Source organism: Nothobranchius furzeri, chromosome 15 (genome assembly GCF_043380555.1).
Source record: "Nothobranchius furzeri strain GRZ-AD chromosome 15, NfurGRZ-RIMD1, whole genome shotgun sequence".
NCBI lineage: Eukaryota > Metazoa > Chordata > Actinopteri > Cyprinodontiformes > Nothobranchiidae > Nothobranchius > Nothobranchius furzeri.
Genome location: NC_091755.1, coordinates 28,131,819 through 28,153,625, shown reverse-complemented (window position 1 = coordinate 28,153,625; position 21,807 = coordinate 28,131,819). Strand labels below are relative to the sequence as shown.

The window sequence follows — 21,807 nt, the reverse complement described above, 5'->3', positions numbered from 1 at the left end:
CCGAATGCTGTTCATAGACTTTAGTTCAGCATTCAACACCATCATCCCCCAACAGCTTACTCAAAAACTGGTCCAGCTGGGTCTTAACACCTCACTGTGTAACTGGCTGTTGGACTTCCTCACTGGAAGACCACAAGCAGTACGGGTCGGCAGAAACACATCCAGCACCATCATTTCAAACACGGGGGCCCCCCAGGGATGTGTGCTGAGCCCCCTCCTCTTCACTCTGCTGACCCACGACTGTACACCGTTACACAGCTCTAACCTCTTCATCAAGTTTGCGGATGACACAACAGTGGTGGGTCTCATAAACTACGGGGATGAGACCGACTACAGGAACGAGGTGAGCCACCTTACCACATGGTGTGCTGACAACAACCTCTCTCTAAATGTGGAGAAGACCAAGGAGATTGTTGTGGACTTCAGGAGAGCACACACTCAGCATGCTCCGCTGACCATCAACGGTGTGTCTGTGGAGAGAGTGAGCAGCACCAAATTCCTGGGTGTGCACATTACAGAGGATCTCTCCTGGGCGAACAACACCATAGCATTGGCGAGGAAATCACAGCAGCGTCTCTTCTTCCTCCGCAAACTAAGAAGAGCAAGAGCACCAGCCCCCATCCTGTACACTTTCTACAGAGGCACCATCGAGAGCATCCTGTCGTGCGGCATCACTGTGTGGTTTGGAGCCTGCAACGTTTCCTGCAATAAAACCCTCCAACATATAGTGAGAGCAGCAGAGAAGGTCATTGGGGTCTCTCTCCCCTCCCTACGAGACATTTACAGCACCCGCCTCACAAAAAAGGCCCTTCGGATGATCCCACTCACCCAATGCAAAGTCTCTTCGAGCTGCTGCCGTCAGGGAGGAGACTGCGGAGTCTCAAGGCCATGACCAACAGACTGAAGGACAGCTTTATCCATCAGGCAGTTAGGAAGCTAAACTCCCTCCCGGCTCTCCCACCTCTCCTCTCTTTCCCCCCACAGTCTCTCTGAGCTTGGTTACTGTTTTTATACTAAATGTTTATTTTCTATCTAACGAGAGTTTGAGAGTAACGTAATTTCATTTCTCTGTATGTCCTGTACATGTGGCAGAAGTGACAATTAAACTGACTTTGACTCACGTCTCAAAGAAAGGCTCATGTCTAAATCATACAAACTTGATGCCAAAGCCAATTTCAAACAAGTGCTGTTTTTCAGCAGACGCCATCTTTGTTGTTTTTCTCCTTCGCAGCTCAGTCGTTCAGCCCGCCCAAAAAGCATAGAGCACGATGATTGGCTCGGTACAAAACCGATCAGGCAGGTAGACCTGCTTAGGCTACAGTGGAGTGTGGCTAGAGCAGCCTGCTACTGCTGTGGTAGTTTAGATTTCTAGGCTATGCTTTAGAGTGACTGATCATTTTTCGAAAAGAGCAAGTATTACACGGTTTCCCAGTGAGCGAGACCTATTCTGGTCATAATTTTGGTCTACCTTTGATAATAACATTAAGTGCAATCTCATGTAATATCATGTGTAGTTTTAACCCCTTTATGTGTGGTTGGTGGCCATGTTGAATTAGGTTGACTCAGACAGTTAACCATTTGTAGGTGCAGACTTTATGGTTGATTTCTGGGAGTTTTGTCAAGATTAATTTTGTGGTGCTTGAGATGTTTTGCTAATGACAAAAGGGAACACACACGGTTTCCTCAGTTGGTGATAATTAGGAGCTGCAAATAATTCTATTATGTATTTTTTTTTTAGCTGTGAGGATTTTAGTGACTAATCGGGTGCTCTGCTGTTTTTGCTGCCTTTAGGGCCACTGAGAAAATCCTGGCTCGAGCTCGACAGCTGGTGGACGTTAAAAAAGAGGACAGATTCTCTGCCCTTCATCTGGCTTCCCTCAACAACCACAGAGATGTCGCAGAGGTCCTCATCAAGGAGGTGAGCCTCACAGAAGAACAGCGTGTTTATAGGCTTTCCTGATGCCACGTCATTGTTAAATGTATGTTAAATCCAAATCCCTCATCCTTCACAGGGACGCTGTGACATCAACATCTGCAATAACCAGAACCAGACACCGCTGCAGCTGGCTGTGATCCAGGGCCACACAGACCTGGTGCAGCTGCTGGTGGATGAAGGCGCTGATGTGAACATGGAGGACAAAAACGGTGACACGGCCATGCACGTGGCCCTTCTCTGCCCCCAGCTGGCCAACGTTGTACTCGGTCCTTCAGTGGGAACAAGCAGCGCTGAGGAGAGCAGCGAGGGCTGCTCGTCTACGTCGCTCTACTGTAGGGTGAGACGCGATGATTCTGCTAGAGACAAATAATGAAATCTGCATTGTTTCACTACTTTTACTTTATGTTATCAGAAAGAATAGATTTTTATAATAATCTTTTGCTGCAAATGGGGGGGCGGTAATTAAATGACGCACTTCCAGGGCTTGTTAACTCACGCCACAGGGGTGAAACTGAAGCTACTGCTGATCAGCTAGATTTGAATCCTCATTTTTATTTTGTGCTCAGTTGTACACGTTAATATTTTTGCTTCCAAATATCTATTTGAAATTATTGCGTCAATCCATCTGTTAAATCTGCAAACGGTTAAATTCTTCAGACAGGATTTGTAAACCTCTCCAGATCGGTGGGTAACAACTCAGACATGATCTGTGCTCTTAAGGTTGCTGCTAAAAGCCTGACATAAATAATGAAAGGCCTTGAAGGAATAATAATGATAATAGTTCAATTTCTTCCAGGGAATTTAGTATTCTCAGTTCTGAAGCTCATCCTCATGTGGGAACGATTACAGCAGCATTGCTTGAGTAAAAACACCCTTGAAGAAGGATTCAAAGCTGCTCTATCAATATATTGATGACATTTTCCCTGCAAAAGCTCTGATGGTATCTGGGAACTGAAATAATTTATTATAATGCTTAAAGCTGAAAATGAAAGTTTCCTTTCAGATTTTCTATCTAGCAAAGGTGATAAATCACAGACCCAATGTGACTAAATAATCATCTAATCAAATGTTACTGAAGGGTTCTGTGGCTTTACGTGGGATGTTAGCGCTTGACCTGTTTTCTATTCCTTGGACAAGTTGTCTGTCCACGTCTCTGATATCATGGCTGCATGGTGGCACAGTGGTTAACACTGTTGCCTCGCAGCATGAAGGTTGCAGGTTCGAAACTCGGCTGCGGCCTTTCTGCGTGGAGTTGCGTGTTCTCCCCATGCATGCGTGGGTTTCCTCCAGGTACTCTGGTTTCCCCCACAGATCACAACAAGCCCTGTAGGTTATAAATTGTAAGTCGCTTTGGATAAAAGCGTCTACCAAATGAATAAACATAAACATATCATGATTAAGACAGAAATAATTTATCACACACGTCCCAAATCTATATTACTAGACTAAGTGGATGGTCTTCACCTCTCCCCCTTTATGAATGTGAGACTTTCAGGCTCGTGCCAGTGCTTTTAAAGAACAGCATGAGGTAATCTGCCCTTCTGAGGAATTATTTCTGTCAAGTTAAGGGCAAAAAGAAAATCATGTTGCAGTGAAACTTATCAGTTTTGATTTTTTCTAAAAAAAAAATAATAATAATAAAGTCAAGACTTTGAAACCTGCTTTGAGTTATGATTATCAGCACTCTGATATTATTCAGCATCCTTAGTAGGGCTGGGCGATATGGCAAAAATAGAATATCACGATTTTTCCAATATTTTATCACGATTTCGATTTTATCACGATTTTTTATCCATGAATAGCATAACTTCAATTGCGTATTAAAGAAGAGAAACATTGAATAAATAAACATTTATTCATATTAGGGATAATCAGCACAGTGCTGACACGCTTATATTTTAAACTCACACCAGAGATGATAAAAGCCCTGAGAGAAACAATTACAAAAATCAGTTTTTCTCGTTTTTCAAGTAACTTAACATAAATTAAAATCGTAAACATATTTAAAGTGCAAACATGTCAATTGCAAACGTATTGTGCAAACTTGTTCAAAATACTATGTAGCTCCCAGTTGCTCATGTAGTGGATAGTTAAGCTCAAATACGGCTCTGATGTGCGGCTGGACCAGAGATCGCTTGTGGTAGCAAAAAACTGCGCATTCTGAATATTTTCTGCAACAAGTCTCTAAATAAAGTAAAATTTTCCAGTGCAGATTGGAGACAACCCATAGAAGCACTGATTTGATCTCATTTCAGAGAAAAATAGAACAGGTTAGATGCACCTAATAAATAAAATTACTAACAAACTCAGGAATCTTTCTTTGCTTCACTGTTCTGGTGCTGAAAATATCACTAATGCGGATCAAAGGAGATACACAGATGAATGCACCTCTTATTATTTGGAGACTACATTTACTGCAGCTGGCAGAGGCAGAGATCGTTTCTATTGATACACGGAGTTTACAGAATCATTTTAAATGTTAATAGGGGAAGACTGCAGGAGGGAGCGGCAAAATACAGCAAAAACAAGAAACTACGAGTCTGATGAAACCCGCTGGTTTTCCATCAGGCAGTCACGGGGCAGCTCCATTGACCCAGTGACCGAGCTCAGTCCGGTACCGACACCGGCTCGGCAGAGGGTGAACGAGCCGAGGTGACGTCGTGCTCTGCTTAAGAAGCGGTGTTATTTTCCTGCTTCAGAAGAAGCGTCCAACGTGTTTTTACGCTTTCTCCGAGACATGTCACGTTGCTAAGTTGTTAGCACCGCGCGCTAAGGAAACCCTGCGTTCCTCTTCGGAACGAAAACCTCGTTGTCGCTCAGACGCGGCGAAGCCATGTTTGTTCACACACAAATGAAAACAAGCGGGGCACTAATATATTACTATGACTCACTCTGATTGGTTAAGGGTCAAACAAAGGCGTGTCATTCGCCTGAGGTAAGTTCTCTTTTCATTCAGAGGCAGAAATTCAACAGCAGAGCTGTGAATCGTGATAAAATGGTCTCTCAAAAATGACAGACCGTCAGATGTGTAGATCGTAAAACGGTCTAAAATCGTCATATCGCCCAGCCCTAATCCTCAGTCAATCCCGCTGTCCTGTCCCGCCCTGTCCTGTCGTGTCCCATCCCATCCTGTTCTGTCCTGTCTTGTCCCAACTTGTCCCGCCCTGTCCCGTTCCATCCTGTCCTGCTTACATGTTGAACTCAATCCATTTCTTCTCACTTAACACCCGATTAAGCCGAGTCACCAGACTCGCGACCGTATCCTGTTTACTCGGCATTCCATAACCCAAATTCATCCCAGATGACTTAAGCATATGTCTCACGATTCTAATCCTACTTTTATTTTTGCCCAACTAGAAGACTATATTTACCTCCTTAACCTCATCTGGTCACCTATTTAGTAGCCTACTTAGCCTATATTTGCCTCTCTGTAAATTCTTTTTTCAGTTTTTGTTTCACTAAATATGCTAATCCGCCTCAGCAAACACAAAAAGATGCTTCAAACTCAATTAAGTTCTACAGATATTTAGCCAAAAAATGGGATAAATGGATTCCTTCAAGAAGAACTAGGCTTTTGATGGCTTCATGCTTTTTGATGAGCTGTTAACTCAGATGAACCAGTTTCATTTCAGTGTGTGTGTGTGTGTGTGTGTGTGTGTGTCTTCTTCATTAGGAAACCTAGACTCCTTCTTATAGAAAACATTTTACATACCCCCTGAATCCCATCACAGCCACAGGTGTGGATATGTCACCATCCTTTAATGTCAATGACCACAAACACTGCAGCTTCACTCAGTATTGTGGGCACCAGCTTGGCCAACACACACACACACACACACACACACACACACACACACACACACACACACACACACACACACACACACAGCCATGAAGGAGGGTAGACGTCAGTGCTCGCGGCTGTTTTTACCACCGTCAGCAAAGTTGTTGAGGGAGTTCTTCTGTGGTGATTAGATGTGGGTTTATGATCTAGCTGCTGTGATTTAACTCCCAATACTTTCTGATCCTTTACTTTAACTTTTAAAGGCGTAGTTTACTCATTTATTCAGTGTGTTAGTGGTGTTCTCTAGTGTAAATCAATTCCTTGTAAGTCATTCAAAACAATACAAACAACAAAACAGCTATGATGCTCCCGTTCTGAGAGGCAGAAGTTAGCTGGTGCAAAGGTGGGCTGAAAACAGCAGGATTGCTCATTTTTATTGATGATATGTACACACCTAGCATCTAATTGGCTAACAAAACGCGTTCAGCCATGTTGCAAAGTCACAATACACTTTCCCCTCTTTCTCCTCAGTGCAAGCATTTAAAAAAAATCCTTCCTGTGGAACGCAGCGACAGACTGAGTAGGGCTCAAACTAGAGGTGGGAAAAATGATCGATTCTAAGATGCATCGCGATTCAGCCGTGCATGATTCCGCAACGATGCAGCAACGTGACATAATGAGATTTTCTCCCTATATCTATGTCGGGGGTCGGCAACCCGCAGCTCTGGAGCCGCATGCGGCTCTTCCATCCATCTGATGCGGCTCTCTGTGCCTCTTGTTTTACAATTACTTCTGGGGGCAGAGTTGCAATGACACGTGCGTGCGCTCTCCTCCCATTCGTGAGAGACACAGTAAAATGGCTTCAGTCAGAGGCCTGTTAACTCCAAAGCATCCACAATGAATCGCGCATGCGGGAAGCCCCCCTAATAGTATGCGTGATAAGGAATGGATATTTAAATAACACGCTTTATATTTTACTGCATTAATTTTACATCTGTATGCCAATTCTATGTAAAGATTGTCTGCGTAAACCTGAATAGTACTGTGAGACCGGGTTGACGGGTCACACTTGTGCGTAATCATATCGGCGCTTTCTGAGCTGACGAGGATGTGAGATTCTGGGATTCTCCTCAGACAGGCTCCTGGATGCGTCGCCACATTGGAGACAGGAATAAGCGCTATTCAGCCAAAGTTTCATAATCAGGGAACATTTTCTAAGTGACAAGTCTCGCTTCAGTCGGAGGAATCTTCCTGCATGCGCTCTGGTTCTGCGACGTGCTCCAAGCCCCTCTCCACATCTTCAGCTCGCTGTGTACCTTATGTAGTACACGCTGACAGCGAGCTGCGCTGAGCTCAGTGTCCAGCTCAGATGGGAATCATTTCTTGAGTGATTTAGCTACATCTGTGATGTGCGAAACGAATAAAGTGTCAGTTCGTCTGCATGCGTCGGGGTAATTCTTTCTATTCTTTCTCCGTCAAAATAAACGGTCAAATACGGGAACTATCCGGTCAACACAACACAAGCCCTGCTTTCAACTGTTCTGCTTTCTTGTGAAAATTGTTGCAAAGAGATATAATTTAACCCTTTGATGCATAACGGTCACTACAGTGGACAGGTACTCAAAATTGTTATTTATTTATTTTTGCTATTAAGCACAGCTGTTGAAGACTTTATTGCATGTGAGCCCCTCCCTTTGGACTTCAGTAAGGCAAGCCACCATATTTCATGTTCAGAATGCACGCTGTCCACTGAGGTGGACATGTAATAAAGTATTTGTAAATTAACAAAATGTCACAAAAAATATTTGTTGAAATTTGTTTCATTCACACCTAAAGATGAATGAAAAAAATTGTTTAAAAAAATCATGGTTGAAGATCTCATAATTCATGCATCAGAGGGTTAACTTGATTAACACCAGAGCCAGGTGCACTGCGCCATTGTCTCCGTCACTGTAAATGAGGGAAAAACAAAATGATCGGATCCTTTTCTGACCTTCCCCACCTACAAAGTTTAATTACAACAATCAAACGTGACAGAGCCTGGATTTGTATTCTGAACAGTCTAAACATGTTTTAAAAAGAAACGTATGACAAAAGTGGCACCTGCTCAGTAAAACCACCAACAGGGTGAAAAATATCAAAATATTGTAGGCAGAGACGGGCTACAACTTCTGGATCCATTTTATATAAATCATTTTATTGATTATCTTCTTATGAAAGATAACTTTGATGTACACGAGCGACCGGTACTGGCTGCTGTCACCTGTTGTGAGCAGTGCTCTGCTGTCTGAGGGTAGGCCCCGCCCACAACGCCGCGGCAGCTGTGGCTCCCAGTGTTTTCTTTACTGTGGGAAACGGGTAATAATGGCTCTTTGATGGGAACAGGTTGCCGAACCCTGGTCTATGTCTATGCGAGGACAATAAAGTTTTGAGGTTTTACAATTACTTCTGGGGGCAGAGTTGCAATGACATGTGCACTGCGTTGCCCTAGCGCCAATTTAAAACAGAAAAGGCGGACAGGAATACAGGGCCAACATTACCAGTAATCAAAGATGTACCCGTTACATTTAAATCGGATGTCTGGGCAAATTTCGGTTTTGGGATCCTAGATGTGAAAGAATCACTTAACACAGTATTTTTTTACTATTTTAAAGTTCAGTAATATTCTATCTTAAAGCTGCTCTACCTAAAACATTATTTCTTATATTATTTAAGTAATTATAGGCAGCACACTTTAAAAATTATTGCTCACTATAGTGAATAGATGAATGTTCTGTTTTTCAGGGATTTCAAAATCAAAAATAAATTGAAAACTATTCTACTGCTTTTATTAAGTAATGAAAATGTTTGTGTGAAGAATCGTGATGCATTTCAGACTCAAATCAAATCGTTAGGCAGTTAATCGGAATCGGATCGAATCTTGAGGCAGGTAGAGATGCACACCACTAGCTCAAACCTACAACCTTCCGATTACAGGGCTGACACTTAACTCTGACTGGCCAGTCATTATGCAGCTTTAATATTCATGTCCTGGCCAGGTGGACGGGGCAAATCAGTCTTTATTTTAGCGCTTTCTGATGGGGTTGTATTTGGCTATTTATCAGGGCTCCTAGGCCATTATGAGCCCCAACATCGTTCCATATTCTGTAGGGGCTCAGAGAGCAGTTCCCAATCATACAAACTAAAAGCCCTTTAAGCTATTTCCAGGTTTTTGACATTTTATACCACTTACACACTAGCATCGGCTCAACTCCTCTTCTGCCCCAGACTGGCCGCGTTCGTTCCACATTAGGAATTAGGACGTGATTGAGCACATGGGCGGTCTGTGGCCTCTGATGTCATGAGAGCATCTTCAAGCATGTGAGCGGGGCAAAAGAGCGCAGAGAAATCTGCGGTATCTCCTTTAATAAACAAAAGCAGCCTGAGCTGTCTTGCTTTTGGAGACTCTCTGACTCTTATTTGCATCCTGCTTCGCTGTGTCTGGCACAATTTGTGTGTGTGTGTGTGTGTGTGTGTGTGTGTGTGTGTGTGTGTGTGTGCACGTGCACGTGCACGTGCGTGCGCTCTCCTCCCATTTGTGAGAGACACTGTAAAATGGCTTCAGTCAGAGGCCTGTTAACTCCAAAGCATCCACAATGAATCGCGCATGCGGGAAGCCCCCCTAATAGTACGCGTGATTTTGAGCCGGCCAATCAGCCGGCAGTGGGCGTGTTGGCCCTGTTTGGCTCCAGGCAGATCGCCTTGAGAAGTGGGCTGAAAAGACATCTGGTTGTGCTCGGGAAAATCCAAGGTTACCTAAATGAGAACACTCCCAACCCGGTCCAGGTGGAATGGAGCTGATGCTAGTGAGTAAGTGCCATTAGAGCCTGCTCTGGGAAAATGTTAAGGATATGATCTAACCTGGCTCATTCATTTATGTCCGCAGCTGAACTCCTCAGGTCTCCTGGGGAATACCGAGCTGAACATCGGCACAGCAATTGCCTGTTTTCTAGCGCAGGAAGGTGCTGACATCAACTATGTCAACCATAAGGGCAAGAGTCCCCTGGATCTGGTGGCAGACAGCACCATGCTGCAGCTCATCAAGAGCTTCTCTGAGAAGCACAGGTGAACTTTCACCAAAATAATCACGTTTGTAAAGCTGATGAAGAGTTTTGTTGAAGATTGATCTAAAGAAAAACTCCAAAATACATTTAACCTGTTGTGTTTTGTAACTATGCATATTATCCCAGGAAATGCCTCATCTGTTCTGAGCTGGTTCCGCTGGTTCTCTTCTGCCCCTGCCAGCACAGCGTGTCCTGTGAAGGTGAGCAAATGTTTAGGAGTCCATACAACTTCAGCTCGTCCTCCTCCAGCAGAGCAACCAGCTGATCTGATGTTTTTTCTTGCTGAAACAGAATGTGCCCGTCGCATGAAGAAATGCATCAAATGTCAGGTCACAATCACCAAGAAAATGCGACAATGTGAGAACATTTATCGCTCCATCTAAGCCATGTTGGAAACTTGCTCCAGAAAGTGTTGTACCTACAGTACCTATTTGGTGGTATTCCATCTACCGGGTATCTCCTTATAGGCCATTAGCTGCAACTTAGAACTTTATCCATCAGCCAGTAACACAGCGGAACAGTAAAACATATCATCTTGCACAATACTGCAGTTTGCATGAAATCCTCTGAACTTGCTTAAAACTGACTCGTGCTGATGACCTCGCTCCACAGACCAAACGGAGGTGGACTGCAGCCCTGGCACCGAGAACTCTGAGCAGCACAACCTGCTGGAGGAGCTGCAGTCTCGGTACCACCAGATGAAGGAGCGCTTGACCTGCCCCGTCTGCACTACCAACCACATCAAGCTGGTCTTCCAGTGCGGACACGCCACCTGCATCGACTGCAGCGCCATGCTCAGGATCTGCCCCATCTGCTGGCAGACTATCCGTGAGCGCATCCAGCTGAAATCTGAGCCGCTCCACCCTGCCAGGTCCTAACGGCCAGAAGAGGAAACAGGAAGGGAGGGGTGGGAAGGAAGGTGGGGGCAGCTCATGTTGGAGCTCCTCTCTCAACCCCTCCTGTACCTACCGCCCAGTGATCGAACCTTCGTCTCGTAGGTAATTTTCCTTTAAAACGCTGTTTTGTTACACTTTGGTTCATTTCCCTCTCAAGCAGCGCAAACAGAAATAAATCGATCACTTTTAATTCTACTTCCTGTTGTAGAACTAAGCCTGAATGGAATTAGATGGAGCTGCATATTTGAATCCCCTGATGGGTAGAGTGGGAGAAGATTTTTTTTAATATCTTTTGCTTCAAACTCCCACCTAAACTCAGCTTCTTGTTATCCATCTGATCATTGCAGCTTTATGTGGTTTACCCATCATCCTCGGTGGCTCTATTAAAAGAACTACGCTGGGCTGCTTCAGATTCTCCCTTTAAAAGAGGATAGATATATTTTTTGTGTTTTTATTTTTATTTTTTTACCAGTTGTGTTGTAAGATGTGGAATCAGAAGGGCAGAAAAACAACTTCTGAGTTCCACCTCTGCTATACAGGTCAAGTATTTCAGAAGAAACCCCTCCTTTGTCGCCTTGGTCTGTCCGTCGTCTTTACGTGTTGGTGTGTTTTCTTGAAGGGCTTACGAAAATCACACAAAAAATATCTATTTTAATTTAAGTTTAATTTTATATATAAAAGATGGGAGGGGTTTTATGTCTTCATTTGATCCCAAATTTTAGGGGAGCCATTGAATGTTGGAGGGGGGTATAACTGCCTTTTTTATGTAAACAAAAAATGTTTAAAAACATACACACACACACACACACACACACACACACACACACACACACACACACACACACACATATATATATATATATATATATATATATATATATATATATATACATATATATATATATATATATATATATATATATATATATATATATACACACATATATATATATATATATATATATATATATATATATATATACACATATATAAAGTAAAAGAAAGAGCTAGAAGAACCAAGTTGTGGTTTACTTTTGAGAGCAGAACTTTTAAATCAGTGCCAAATCGCATGCGGATGTGCATGGGTATGTGCACGTCCGGACTTTCGTAAACCACTATTCCTAACCCCTCCAAGTACACACCAGGGGTCCATGATTTCAGCAGTGGGATGTAGTCAGAAAGCAAACCGTACATTTGGTTTCATTCAGGTTCTGAAGGATTTGTTCCATCACTCTAAGAACTAAAACGGATAATTACTTAAATATTTTGGTGCAACACTTTTACACTCGAAAATAATAAGTAAATGCAAAAACAATCACATCTCTTAAATACACCTTATTAATAGATTAAATCTAACTAAAATGGAAAAAGTTGTTATGAACAATTAAAGATGTTACAGTAACATTCAAAACTGAGTAAATACAATTGAAAATGTATGTTAAAACAACAGTAACCCAGTTGTGGGTAGTCAGGGCCAGCAAAGCCTTCTCTGCTGGCCTAAACGTACTCAAAAACGTAAATGTATTTTTTTTCCTTTGGTAAATATTTTTAAATAAAAAAAATGTTCACTGGTCTATTTTCTGTATATCCTATTATACCCACTTGGCTGCTCTGCTTCCAGTGTTAAAATACCAAGACTGGGTGTTATCCAATCAGATTTAAGCTAGCTTGTGTTTTCAGGCAGATTAAGTCTGCCCTAGGCCTTCAGAATCAATCGAGAAGCCCAATGTCCGCTGTAAGTGAACAGAGACGATCTAGTTGCGATAGCCAATCAGCTCACGAGTCAGCGTGGCTCAGGCCAGCTAGCTGGCCTCACGCAAAAGTTGACATGAACGCATCCTGTGATTGGATAAGCAGTAGTTAGAACTTTTCTAGCAGCATGAAGCAAAATATCAAAACTAAACACAGAGATTTGTACCTATAGGCAGCTATCGGTGTATTTTTGAACACATGATGCCTGAAAGAGGAGAAGGGACAGACTTGGTTGCAGATTAACTTGCCACACCATTTTCCAGACGGACCTTTCAAGAAAAAATGGATATTGTGAGAACAGGTCGTCTGACTCCAATGCTAGCTGGCTTGTCCCAGCAGGGGAAAGGATTTGTTCGTCATTTTCAGGCAAGCAACTATGAACGGTACCCACGGCTAACAGCTTCAGAGAACCGCTGCAGGTTATTCTGCTGGGAATGCCTGTTGCTCGCATCAGATGGATTTGGTAGCATTAAAGCGCGCTAAAACGTACGCCAGAAACACGACCCGACAGACACGTCTTTCAGCATTAGCCTCCATGTCCATAGAAAAGGATCCACTCATGGACCTGAAGTGCACAGATAAACTGTACAGAGCCATTGAGGTTTTCCTGAGGAAAGAAAGAAGGATGGATTTTATTTTCAAATGAGCAGGAGAGGAGGAGATCCATGCTGGACGTTTATGTTGGTGAGTAGAAACATTTTATTAGTATTTTTTAATGTTTTGTCATTTCATTTTGTTAATAATAAATGGTAACGAAATAAAATGGGTAAATGAAATAATTCTATGTGTTCTGTTTCTATGCAATTTATATTGTGTATAACGTGGTGTGTGCAGCTGCGCCAACATGTTCAGTTGTTTCGCGGTGCAATTTTCTCCAAAACAAATGCAAATAATGTGTTTGCTTTACTTATTTATTTTACTGTCTCATCTCTTAAACCCATCTTTAATTTTTGAGATTTTACAGTATCCGTGGTCTTAGTTTCCTACTCTCAATTGGGAATGCGAGTTTGATTTTAAAGGCTCCGGAAATGACGTCGTACCCAGAAACTGGTGTGTGTGTGTGTGTGTGTGTGTGTGTGTGTGTGTGTGTGTGTGTGTGTGTGAGAGACAGAGGTTTCTCCAGCTGTGATGTCCTATTGATGGTATTTTAAGGTGTGTTAATTTAGATTGGACTGAATAGGAAAACACTGAAGGCCCAGGGGTGGAATGCACCGCCCGCCACTGCAGTAACCAAAAGTTCAAACTACATAAAATATTAATTAGGAAATGCTGAAATGCTCGGCACATATAACCTACACCATTACAATGACTTGTTTTTAAATAATGGTTCAATTTACTTAATATTTTAAAGTTAACTTAAGCAAAAACATTAATTAGAATTAAGTGTTACATACATACATTATATATATACACACACACACACATACATACATATATACATACACACACACACACACAGGAAAAAAGAACCACTTCAGTTCAACATTGTTCACAATGATTTATTTTAATCAGCTTTTTTGTTAATCACACATTTAGCAGATTCCTTCTCTGAACACAGTGAGCTGAAATCTTTTCTACATTCAGTGGATAAAACTTGGATAAAATTTCAGTCACAACAGTCTTATATAATAAAATTGCATCCAAATTGTCATGCTTGATAAAACTCTGTAAAACTGGCATATTGATGCCAACAACAAGAAAAATGTACCTGCCATACAAAGAATAAAAGTGGCTCAAGTGAATGCAGTGCTTTACCTTTTCAGAAAAGGTCAAATGACAAAAATAAAATTAAGATCCCAAAAACATATAAATCCTGAAAAAAATTAAACATTTGCACTGGCAGTTTTTGAACATCTTATTTTGATTCCAAAAAATTGGGAAGATTATAACTAAAGAGTGACCAAAAGAACATTCATAATTTAAATAAAAAGGTTTCAAAAAGGATTGCGCTAAAAAACAAATAAAAAAAAAACATACAGAAGATACTCTCCCATTTACACCTTAATGTGAATCTGGAAAGTTAATACAAAACACAGTTTATGGTACAAACATTATTTATGAACAGGAATGTCAACACTATGTAATGCCGCAACCGAACCTTTTGATGAGCATTACATGTCACTTAACAAGTCTAACACTTTAAGAACAGCCCTGTGAAATTTTGTCTACAATGAACAGAGGTCATTTTTCAGTCTTTGAACCTTGACAGAAAGGTTTCCTGTATCCAGCTCCATGAACACTTTTTGAAATGCTTCAAATGTGCATTTGAGATTCTTGGGATATTTCAGATCCAGAGCATAGCACAGTCCCAAAAGATAGCAACACGCTTTGCTTGGATTCCCAAGTTTGCCCAGAACAGTAACGCCTTCAATAACAATACCCACATCAGTAGGTTCGCCTGACCTGTCTTGATTCTGCAGCAGGTAAATCTTCATCACCTCCTCAGCCAAAGCCTCTTCAACAAAGACAGCATCAGCACTGTCCTTTAAAAAGAGAAACAACTGTTTTAAGCTCACATATTTCCAAACATTAAAACAAAGTTTCATTTGTATGACATCACTGGTATTCATAATATGTGGGCACTGTGCTCCAAAATCTTTGAGCAAATGCTATTCTTTTGTATGCTTTGAAGTGTTTTTTCTCTCTTTAGAACATTATCTTAAAACTTTTCTATGATCTCACAAGCTAAAACTACTAATATTCCTAAAACAGATTTATTGCACCAACCTCAAAGGTTTTGATTAAGGCACTTGGATCCTCTCCCAGATGGTCAATGAGACATCTGATGATGACTTCTCGTTTTTTCTCGATGGAATTTCCACTCTGTAAAACAGGAAGTCTCAACTGAGGCAAAATTTGCACATTTAAAACATGACTTACCATTTCTAGCTTAAACATAACAATTTTTTTCTGTTGTTGACCTGTTTTCACACCCACCATCAAGGTAAGAACACCTGTGGAGCTAAAATATTGAACAGAAACCTAAGAAAAGCCGTTTTTAGTGGAGGGCCTCTTCAGTGCTGTGTTGAAATGTTTTTTGTGGTTAGAAAATGCAATCTTCCTTACCTGAAGCAGAAGGTTTAACTGTGCCCTGTGGCGTTGTCCAGCAGCACCTTTCTTGGCTTGAAACAAGGACAGGAGTTTGGATGAATACAAGTCCAACGATGACATGAACTTTGGTTCAAGGTTCAGGGTCGTGATCCTGTGAAACTGCACTGACCTGGATGGGAGAGGACAAAAAACAAAGGACAAAAAATCTGAAGGCCAAAATTCAATCAAAAAAAAATCTTTAACTGGAACTACCATTTTTTGCAACCTGGACCTTATTTTCTAACATGCAAAAGATTAATTTACTCATCCAGACATAAATCTATATAAGTAGAGTTGTTCCGTATGCAGACTAAAGCCTTAACATAAAGTATTATCTTCCACTAAGCTTCTAAATTTTATGTTATGAATTGCTTGCATTATTTCCCTGTGAGATTGTATAATCTTGGAGGGAAGAGGCGGAGCCAGGTTGCCCTCTGGCTTCTTCCAGCGAGTACCTCTCTTAGCGGGAACGCCTCCTCAGCATCAGCCTTGAAAAAGGCTGACCTCCACTGCTTTTCCTCTGGCGGGAGGAGCTAACAGGAGCGGCAATAGGATTAAGGTGTGAGGGCGAGGTCCGTATGGTGAGGACCGAGGCAGCCCACGCAGATGGCATGTCAGTCATACGACATGATGTAGCCGGTCTGGCAGGATGGTCACAGACGGATGGTCTCCCTGGACATCTTCTGGCTGGCTGAAGAAAAACAGTAGAGCCGATTTCCTGGTCTCACCATAACTTATACTAGACCAGGGTGAGGCCCACACAGCAGGTGGGCGTGGACTAAATTACTTAAGTGATGCGCGCACAAGGAGAATACCCACTTAAAGGGCTGCACCTGGACTCATAGAACCTGGGGTTACAATACGTAACCAACGTTTTAAAATATTAAATTACTCTTCACTCTTCAGTAAAATCTAGTCTGCCGTTTTGTGCTCCAGTTAGATAAGTGAGATAAAGGCACTTTGCAATCAGCCCAGTCATTCTTCAGTCAGGTTACATTAGCTTAGCCTAAAACAATTTAAGTGAATGGAAATTACTAGCATTTATTGTTCCCTAGGCTTGGGAATGGTTTCAATTAGAACCATTCTGGTTTTGATTCAGATTCCTCATTTTGATTCAAATTCCTAGCGATTCTACTGTCTTATGACAAATTAAAGCAACCTGGCTGCTGCAAGACCATCAAAATCACTAGGATGGTAGCAACATGTTTTTCCTCACTTATCTTATGATGGGGGATGTAACAGACCAAATTTTATTTACAAGTGATTTATTTACAAGTGGATATCTCTTTAAATGTTCACTTACTTGGGAGACGTCAAACAACGTCGGCCATCTGTCCTTGATGTTGCTGACACTCAGCTGTTGGCTGATAATATCATGTCTTCTATCTGCAAAGGTTTTGCACATTAAATCCTTGATGGCTGTGCTGTTTTTCTTCTTACACTCATCAATCAGTTGTTGTCGCTCCAGCTCTTGCTGTTCTTTACCATCTTGTCCTGGATAGTGTGGCAGAAACAGCACTTCTCCTTTCTGCACCTTCTTTATGTTCTTCGCTGGAGCCTTGTCATCAGGGTGCTTGTTCTTCAGTGAGTTGCAAGTAACCTCTGGAACTCCAAGACTTCGTAACTTTGACCTGTAATTTCCCATCTTGTATTTAAGACTATACATCCATCCCATCCAGCCATTACGACTGCCTGGCTCTGTCAGACATGGGTGCTTTTTGACCAGAGCCTCTGCCACTTCTCCAATCTGAAGGCCAGTAGGGTAGGCTGTGTAGCTGTACATATCATCAGCTAATTTTTCCATTATATCTGAATTGACTGAAGTATTTTTCAGCACAGTGCCATTTTGAACAAAGACTTCATTGGCATTTTTCAGTACAGTCTCTGTTGCCACAGAGAAAAGTGGAATGACAATTTAATCTGGCCATTGAGTCTTCAGAGGACTTTGAAGAGGGGAGAGTATGACAGTGTTGTCTGAAGACAGAGATGATCCATCTGTTTGGTCCTTTGTGGTTTTATAGGTTGAAGAGCTTGAACTTTCATTCAGTGATCTTACATCTGAGGGATTTTCACACTGAGGAATCAATGTAAGCACTACTGATAGAATCACCACAGCTTTGACTGTACCCCTATCTTTGATTTGGTTGGGAGAATGAAGTGTAAAGAAATCTCCGAATGAGTCATCATAATAGTGCAATGTGAAATCCTCAACTAGCCCAAATGTCTCTCTCACTGTCTCATGCAACTCCTCAACAGTCCTGGGTATTCCTGAAGAGAGCACAAGCTTCTCACTCTGTTGTCCAAAAATTACTTTCAAGGCAAAGGAGTCCATCTGCAGAATAAAAACCGCAAGAAAAAATAAAAAGAAAGGGGGTATCTGAGTCTTTCCCCTTACACTAACAAACAATGTGACGTTTTATTGACACCATTTGTTTGCCTTCAACACAATATGTTGTTAAGGGGTAAGTGTCACCAAGTACTCTGGGATGTATTAAGGTCATTTTCCCAGAAGGATCCAGAATAAATGCCCTAAAATGTTCATCATACCAGCTGTTGAGCAACTTCACAATGAAAAGAAATTCATTGCTTAAGACAACAATTTTTAAAATCTCCACAAAGTCAGGTAAGCCACAAGTAGATCCATGAGGCAAAACCATTCCTGAGGCATATTTAGTTCCATGATGAGTCAGAGAGTTGGTCAAATTCACATTGGCTTGTGATGGATAAACTTCCTTGAGACACTGCTGTATTTCTACATCAAGCAGTTCCAATGGAAGAGATGATACTTTAGTGACACACACTGATGGCTGTTGTGTGGTGGGGTGAGTACTCCTCATCTCTATAACATCTTTGAGCTCTTCATTTCAGGAGAGGGAGCTCACCAGCTGCAGGGTATTAGCAATCAGCGGCAGCTGCAGCTTCTCAGGTCATCCGCAGCAGAGCTCTATTTAAGAGGAGAGGGAACCACTACACAGCGCTGGATGATTAACTGCTCATGGTAGTATTTTGGATTACTCACCTGGAAAGAACCATACCTTCCTGGACTTCACGGTTCGCCTCTCCTCTTATTCCTCTGCCACCCTGCCTGGCTCCCTCTCCTGGACTCACCCCGTCACTCCACCTGCCCTCCTCGGCCTCCTCCATCTGCAGAACTTGGACTCTCTCTGGCTCCAACTACTCTGGGTTTATTCCAGGGACACCTTTTGTTAGATTCCTTAAATAAATCATTGTTTTGAACTTTTCCCCCCGTCTTGTGATGATTCTTCATGTCGTGGGTTAAAACACATTCCCAGGAACATGACAATGGCTTCAATGCATTACCATCTGAATAGTATGCCATCATCATCTGGTGCTTTGAGGCAAGTGACAATAGTACATTTCTGAAGCTGTTTGTGTGTTTAACAACCTTCTTAAAGAAACTATGTTTAGCCTGAAAGCGCATAGTCCAGAGCAGGGGCGGCGTTAGGCCCGGCTACTTGGGCTGAAGCCCCGGATCTTTCATGATAAGCCCCGGATCTAAATCGCGGAAGTAACATGCAGTACCAAAGTCACACAGAGAGGGCGCAGCTGGCAGTAGTTTGTAAAGTCCCATTTAGTCGTCACACACACAGGTGTGTGGTGAAATTTATTCTCCGATTTTGACCCATCCCCTGAGTTGCAGACACGCCGGCTCGGGAACTATTTGGTGGTTTAACCCCCCAATCCAACCCCAATCCAATGCTGAGTGTCAAGCAGGGAGGCATTGGGTCCCATTTTTCTCAAAATCTTTGGTATGACCCGACCAGGAGTCGAACCCCTGATCTCCCGATCTCAGGGCAGACACTCTACCACTAGGCTACTTAGTCAGTATGCAGTTTACCTGAGACTGAAGAGAAGCCCTTCAGCAGCTGGCTTCTGCAGTCTCTGTCTGAAACGCATGAGTGAAGATGGATATAAGGACGTTTTTTTAGACCAAAAGTACAACGACAGAACCCCAGCTCTGATGAGACTGGTGTTGACTCAGGTTTGTGAGTCTTATTTGAAAATATTTGTTGTGCTGCTGGTTTGCCTAAAGTTAGCTTACTATCAGGTAAAGTTGTTGGAGAAAGAAAGGGAATATTCACTATCATCTCACACTAAACACTAACAGGAACAATACTCTGCCCTGAATATGCTGAATATGTAGCTTCAGATTAAACATTATGTGGTACAAGATATATATATATATATGATGTTGACTAGTGCGTGTCACGTGTGTGCGCGCATGCGTGTGTGTGCGCGCGCGTGTGTGTGCGCGCGCGTGTGTGTTAAGCCCCGGATCTTCTTCAGTCCTAAATCCGCCCCTGGTCCAGAGGCCTACTAATGGACCAAATCCTCTGATCAAGTCAGGATAATGCTCTAAAAAATGGTGTTTTGGAGTTAGTTTTTGCTCTGGGAAAACCTCCAAAAGCCTGTTGCGATGTTCAGCTATAAGTGTGTCCAAGTAGCAAATACTTTCCTCTCTGTGATTAGGGGACACAGCAAGTTCAGTTATATCTTTTAGAGTCATAAGAACTTGCCATGCTTCATCATTTTTGGGAATCTTTTCCCCAATAATAAAAGGTAATAGTCTCAATAACGTCCAATTTTCATGTGCGTCACCAATGCTTTTGCGAGTAGAAAAATTTAGGGGGGTGATTTGGGGACGATCTGTTTTATCGGTCCATTTGTAAGGAAATTCTGTTATGAACTTATTGAGTTCAGTTAAGGAAAAGTAACGTTTATGGACAAACACATGAAGGCATAATGCTAATTGTAGTGGAATTATGCCTTCAAAAAGGTCGTGCAAAAGATCTGGAGGATACCCTGTGACAAAATGGAAATATTTCAATTTCCCTGTTAATGGACAACCTTTCTTCACACCACAACAATGAACAGAGCAGGAATTTTCCTTTATGGTTTGGACATGTAGATCATAGTTCTCTTTTGTTCTTGGTGGAAAAGCTCCTGAACGAACTTCTTTTTGCTGAAAGTCCGAATGGTCTCCAAGGCAAAATCTACAGATGTAATGTCCAGAAAAGCTTTCCACGAGTCCACTAAGAGAATGAGCGCCAAGATTGTCAGCACAAACACAAAAAACAGTGCCCCTGGTATATCTACCAAGCTGTGAACAAAAAATCCCATTTCTCTCTAATGTTATGAGATCCTTTAAAAGTGGCTCGAGAACAGTTTCATAGCTAAAAGTTTTAACATCACTTGCCTTACACAGGAGAGCCAATTGAATTGATGTTAGCTGTGATCTCAGTTCAGCTGGTATATCAGCAAGTACCCAGTACACAGCTGTGACTTTGTGTTTTTTTCTTGAAGTCCGAAGTGGATTACAAATTTCAAAGTCATCCACATAGAGAACAAGGGAAATACTTAAGTCCTCAATAGCACAAAGTTGGTTTTGCTTGAAATATTGTCCATCGTGGAAAGATGATAACTGTGAAGTGTTCAAATGTCTAGTTAATATCCTGTTAACATCTTTACTCAGTAACAGCTGCAAGGACTGAAGAATAGGCACATACTGGAAAGTGGAATTCTTTTCTGGATCCAAACAGTATTCTACTGGTTCAATAACACAGAAGTTTACCTTGAAATATTTCTGTCTCTTATATCTTGAAGCAAAGGGACCATCAGGACTAAGGGCTGCACATAAAGGACTACAGTGACATATTTTTTCAGCCAATTCACTGACAAAAGACTGATCAATATTACAGTTATTCTTAATAAGAATATCACTTATTGACTTTGGAATATACTGAAGTGATAATGTGCAGATATAATTGAGCCGTTCCACCAAGTCATCCACACATTTACCAGAAACATTAAAGATGCTTTCCAGTTTTAACAAGAGCACACCAATATTTTTCAAAATTTCATTTGTTGTTTCCCTTTCACAATCAAGTTCAATGGTGACATCCAAGTCCTCCTGATCTTCTAAATCCAGTGCTGTAAGAAGATTTCATTAGATGTACTGACAGTTTGCTTTGAAATCAAGTTAGTTTAAAAGTGCTTCCATGAACAAAATCTGTGCTTTCGACTTCTGTGAGTCGCGTAAGTCCCACAAATGTTTGTCTTAAACTCACAACCATCAAAAACACACTCTATGGTTTCATGGCTTTTCAAATGGGAATTTAGATGTTGAAAATAGTCTTTTGTGTTGGGGTAAAAAGAGTCACAGAGTTTACATCTAATAGTTGGAAGGACCTCACACTCTTCCATTTCATGCTAACCATAGGCGTC

At 41.8% G+C, this 21,807-nt stretch overlaps 1 protein-coding gene across 1 annotated transcript; it reads right to left on the bottom strand.

The window, feature by feature from the left end:
• Positions 1–14,376: 14,376 nt before the first annotated feature.
• On the bottom strand, positions 14,377–15,802 carry LOC129164751 (uncharacterized). The gene is made up of 3 exons (XM_054745864.2): positions 15,538–15,802; positions 15,199–15,294; positions 14,377–14,954 (listed from the first exon to the last, which is right to left on the bottom strand). The coding sequence occupies exons 1-3, from the start codon at positions 15,775–15,777 to the stop codon at positions 14,637–14,639; spliced, it is 654 nt and encodes a 217-aa protein (XP_054601839.2). The 5' UTR covers positions 15,778–15,802; the 3' UTR covers positions 14,377–14,636.
• Between the last annotated feature and the right edge of the window lie 6,005 nt (positions 15,803–21,807).

Coding starts and splice junctions, on each gene's coding strand:
- LOC129164751 (XM_054745864.2), bottom strand. CDS start 15,777: ATGGTAGTTCCAGTTAAAGATTTTTTTTTGATTGAATTTTGGCCTTCA. Junction 15,295..15,537: donor AGTTAAACCTTCTGCTTCAG/GTAAGGAAGATT, acceptor CCTGTTTTACAG/AGTGGAAATTCCATCGAGAA. Junction 14,955..15,198: donor CCTTAATCAAAACCTTTGAG/GTTGGTGCAATA, acceptor CTCTTTTTAAAG/GACAGTGCTGATGCTGTCTT.